Below are 4,455 nucleotides of genomic sequence, written 5' to 3'. Positions count from 1 at the left end.
GGGACCGATCTTTTATCTCCGCTCCAATTTCAATGGGTAATTTTACGTTATTTGGAATTTTTTTTTCAAAAATAGACCACTGCCTAAATTGGAAATTCAATAAATAACAAAAAAACTAACAAAATTTATTCATTGCACACAATTGCGTTCTCCACTCCTTTATTATGTTAACTGAACTTTTTTTTCCATGAAAAAGAGCCACATTTCTCAGAAAATGTGTCAAATCAATGTGAGACGAAATGAGTATTATCTTATCAATACCCTCACTTTGATATCTAAGAAGTACTATAACTCCATGGATATAGCCCCAAATTGTAAAGAAAGAAAAACAGACTTGAAAAAACCTCACTACCAAAAACTAATACATGCTTTGATTTTAACGACATTTGGTATTGTATGTAACTAAAACCTCACTAACACAAGCAAAATTTAATTCAAGATAAATAATCAATATACAAAATGCCAAATCAAAGGTTGGAAAACCAATGGCATTTGATATAAACAAAGTTATTTGTCCTTGGAATCAAGTGATTCAAGACCAAATAACAAAAAGGGCGAATAATCCGAGAAGATCCATCTCATTATTATCCATGATGAATTCATGGCAATGAAAGAGTTTAATTACCACTATATCAAAAATTAATACATAGAAAAAGTTGTTGCAATGGTCCAAAAGACTGTGTTGAAGGTCAACATATCATGCAACAAATGCAAGACCAACATCTTCAAAGCTGTATCAGGTTTACCAGGTACTTCCTGTTATTAACTAGTACTAATTCATTTCAATTTATTTTTGTGTTCATGGAGTTCTACTACCACTATCTTTGATCACCGAAAAAATCCATTTCCTTGCGCAATAGCATGCAAATCACACATAATGAATGAGTAAATTGCATTTGAAAAATTAGATGTGAGTTATAAGATGATGAGAATAATTTAATTGGATTTTGAAATCCATGTTCCTGCACAATAGCATGCAAATCACACATAATGAATGAGTAAATTGCATTTGAAAAATTAGATGTGAGTTATAAGATGATGAGAATAATCTAATTGAATTGTGATGTGTGAATAAATAAATATTCCCTTGTAAATGAATGTGGTTTAGGGGTTGATAAAGTGGAAGTGGATGGCGCAAAGGGAACAATAAGTGTGACAGGTGATGCAGATCCATATGAGATAATAGTGAAAACAAGGAAAGTTGGAAAATTTGCAGAAGTGGTGAGTATCGGGCCTCCTCCAAAACCGCAGGAGAAAAAGCCCGAACCGAAGAAGCCCGAAGAGAAAAAGGCAGAGCAAAAGCCTATTGAACATATTCATCATACACCCTTCATATGCCCACTTTGTGAGAGGATTCCGATTTACCCCATCACCCATTGGGAACAACAACCTACTACACAATGCAACATCCTGTGATTATTTTCTTCCGTGTGTCCCGCTTTGATTCAACGCGAATTTTGAGAATTATGAATGAAAAATGGTGAAAAAAGTTAGCAGAATGTGAATCATACTTGAAAGGCATATGCATCTGCATAAATTATACGTTAAATCAAGTTTGAACCAGTGTAATCCAATTGATTGCACAATCTAGTCAATTCCAACAAGAAAGTAAATAATGGAATATGTTATGTAACACTACCAACAAAAACAAGAAAATCCATGTAGGAGATATGCATTCCATAAAGCAGGATTATTTTTGCGGCAAGCAACTAATTATCTTTGTGCAACTTAATGAATTTCTATAATTATTCATCAACACGGTTGTCGCAATCGTCATCGTCGTTATCACCATCGGGATGTCATCAATCAAGTCCAACACTACTAGATGAAGAAACGTAGGCGGCAACAGAAATGGGCACAAGACTAAGCCCTCTACTTTGTAGATCAACTTGCTTTGCGTCCCAACACTCTTTCCCCTTCGAAACCTGTCCAAAATTAATTTTCCACTAATTTATAATGCTATTGTATCTAAATATAAATTACTACCTAAAAAAGAAAATTAAGCTTTTCGGCATTCATTTTGATAAATACTTAGGTTTTACGAAATCAATTATAGAAACATATGAAAGCTTATTAATTACATGAGGTGGAGATAGTTACAATATAAGAAAGATACTCCATCATAACATACAATAACGCAAAAATTTAATTTTTATGACTACTTAAGGAACAAATATACTCCCTCCGTCCCCGATTAAGAGTCACACTTTTCCAATTTGGTTCGTCCCCAATTAAGAGCCACACTCCTTTTTACCATAAATAGTAAGTAGGTGTCACATTCCACTAACTCAATTCACTCACATTTTATTATAAAACCAATATAAAAAAATGGATCCCACATTCCACTAACTTTTTCAACAACTTTTCTTTACATTTCTTAAAACCCGTGTCCGGTTAAAATGTGACTCCTAATCGGGGACGGGGGGAGTAGTTTCCATCCATGTTAGAAATGGTTCAAATGGAAACTTTTCTTTTATTTTGAGTAGTATTCGACCTATAACTTTCTTGACTACTATAAATTAATGTGCATTCATATTAAAAATCTAAACACACATGCATTTTTTTTAGTAACACTAGATTTCTTACACGGATGCACATTATTATTATTATCATAATACAATAACTAGTAGTAGTAATTTTATAGAGTACTCATAATTCTCATGATAAGAAGATTATTATTTGAACTATAGTGAAAATTCGGCTTATTGTGAGAAATGAGAATGACTCACAAATACGAATAAAGCGAATGCATAAGCAAGTTAGATTCCTTGAACAAGAAATTTTGCGAATAATTCACCAATTATGGTATTAAAAACCCATATACTTATTCGCGAATTTCTTATGCGCATGGACTTTCCTTGTATACGCATCATGCATCCGTAATTCGTGTGTCATTCTCAATTCTTACGAATATTTATCATTCTCTTTGATCCTTCCCAGTATAGTGTGTGTGTGTGTGTGTGACATGTATATACATTTTTTCTTACCCGTTGAAAGCATTGTAGGTGATTGCTCTGGGATGGCTTTATACAAGACATGCTCAATGTCTGAATGTAAACAATAAAAACTAGTTTAGTTGACATTATATTCAATGTTAATATGTGTGTGAGTGTGTTTTTGTTGGCAATTGAAACTAAAAAAATAACATATAACTGTCCCACATCGGTGCCAAGAGAAAACTAAAACTAGTATATAAATCCCATGGGCCACTCCCTACGGATTTCTATCAGTTTTAACCTGGATTTGATGATGAAGAAACTGAATGTAGCCAAGAGCTTCAGTTAGTACAGATGCTGCATCTGTCTGCCCATTACCAAAAAGAATAATAACTGTTATACTACAAAACATGGCCAATATTATAAAATATGTACACTACTTTATAAATTATAACCCTCCACCAATATATATACATTTATTTACATATATATTGTGGTTAGTGGTGAGTGGGATATGATGAAGACATGAGTATGTGCTTATATAAGAATTTATATTTACCTTGCCGAAAGGAGCCACTAGTCTGTGGAGAGCTGCAATCCTGTCTCCTATCTTCTCCTTTTCCATTTCAATATTTGTACATCAATTTCACAAAACACACTAATATACTATGATTGAATTGATTAATTAAGTAAACATAACTAATCAATTAATTAATTTCTTGTAGTATGATAGCATGTCACCTTAGGCAATGTACACGAGGCTGCCTTCTTCTTCTTTGGTGCTTCACCTTTTTGAGATGAACTAGAAACCCTCTTTGTCCGGGAAATAGCTTTATCCTTAGTAATTAGTTATAGAAATATTAATTGATGGGAACTAATATAGTTATATAGCATGTACATCAATTTGGAATTAAGTATACCTTGTTGGAGTAATTGGTGAAAGAGGAGGTTGAAGAAGAGGTAATGACACTATCCAATACATAATCAATGTTAGCAGAAGTTGGACATGGGGAAACATTCCAACCGAGTTGAGACGAGAATGGGCTTGCGCTACTGTGACAAAGATCGATCGGATTAGGGCACCTTTCGTGTCCAAGATAATTATTCGTGGTGACTTGAGCTGCTGACATAGGAAGGATTTGATTCATGTAGTGATCATACGCATCGTTGTTCCTGCGAAAAAATGACAAGAGAGATCGTATATAGAATAATGTTGATTAGAGTCTAATAATGGTTAAAAATTAAAGTGGGATTATAAAACATGATTCTTGTGTGTGGTTTAGGTAGAAAGGAAAGTGAGATGCATACAGAGGCAAGCTTGGATTCCATTGGTGTGTGGGTGGTAGTTCAGTTGTGGATTGAGCTGTTGCCAAAGAAGAAAAAGAAGCAAGCTGTTGTTGCAACTCATATAAGTTTGAGGACTCCATCATATAATGTTTGAAGCAACTATAACTAAATGATTCAATCAACAAGCAACAAGTCTTCTCTCTCTTTCTCTGTCTCCCTATATGTATAGCCC

The 4,455-nt window shown here is 33.8% G+C and overlaps 2 protein-coding genes across 4 annotated transcripts; one reads left to right on the top strand and one right to left on the bottom strand.

The window, feature by feature from the left end:
• Positions 1-576: 576 nt before the first annotated feature.
• Positions 577-1,505, top strand: LOC125216563 (heavy metal-associated isoprenylated plant protein 43-like). Its single transcript, XM_048118310.1, has 2 exons — positions 577-749; positions 1,109-1,505. The coding sequence occupies exons 1-2, from the start codon at positions 665-667 to the stop codon at positions 1,414-1,416; spliced, it is 393 nt and encodes a 130-aa protein (XP_047974267.1). The 5' UTR covers positions 577-664; the 3' UTR covers positions 1,417-1,505.
• Positions 1,506-1,644: 139 nt separating this feature from the next.
• LOC125216562 (transcription factor bHLH110-like) lies at positions 1,645-4,455 on the bottom strand. Of its 3 annotated transcripts, none has more exons than XM_048118307.1 (7): positions 4,245-4,455; positions 3,857-4,109; positions 3,678-3,773; positions 3,496-3,552; positions 3,238-3,303; positions 2,988-3,047; positions 1,645-1,925 (listed from the first exon to the last, which is right to left on the bottom strand). In XM_048118307.1, the coding sequence occupies exons 1-7, from the start codon at positions 4,364-4,366 to the stop codon at positions 1,803-1,805; spliced, it is 777 nt and encodes a 258-aa protein (XP_047974264.1). In that variant the 5' UTR covers positions 4,367-4,455; the 3' UTR covers positions 1,645-1,802. The 3 variants fall into 3 exon arrangements, with proteins under 3 accessions (XP_047974264.1, XP_047974266.1, XP_047974265.1); XM_048118309.1 differs by having other exon boundaries at positions 1,645-1,916; XM_048118308.1 differs by having other exon boundaries at positions 3,496-3,546.

This window comes from Salvia hispanica, chromosome 3 (genome assembly GCF_023119035.1).
Source record: "Salvia hispanica cultivar TCC Black 2014 chromosome 3, UniMelb_Shisp_WGS_1.0, whole genome shotgun sequence".
NCBI lineage: Eukaryota > Viridiplantae > Streptophyta > Magnoliopsida > Lamiales > Lamiaceae > Salvia > Salvia hispanica.
This window is presented reverse-complemented; position numbering and strand designations above follow the sequence as displayed.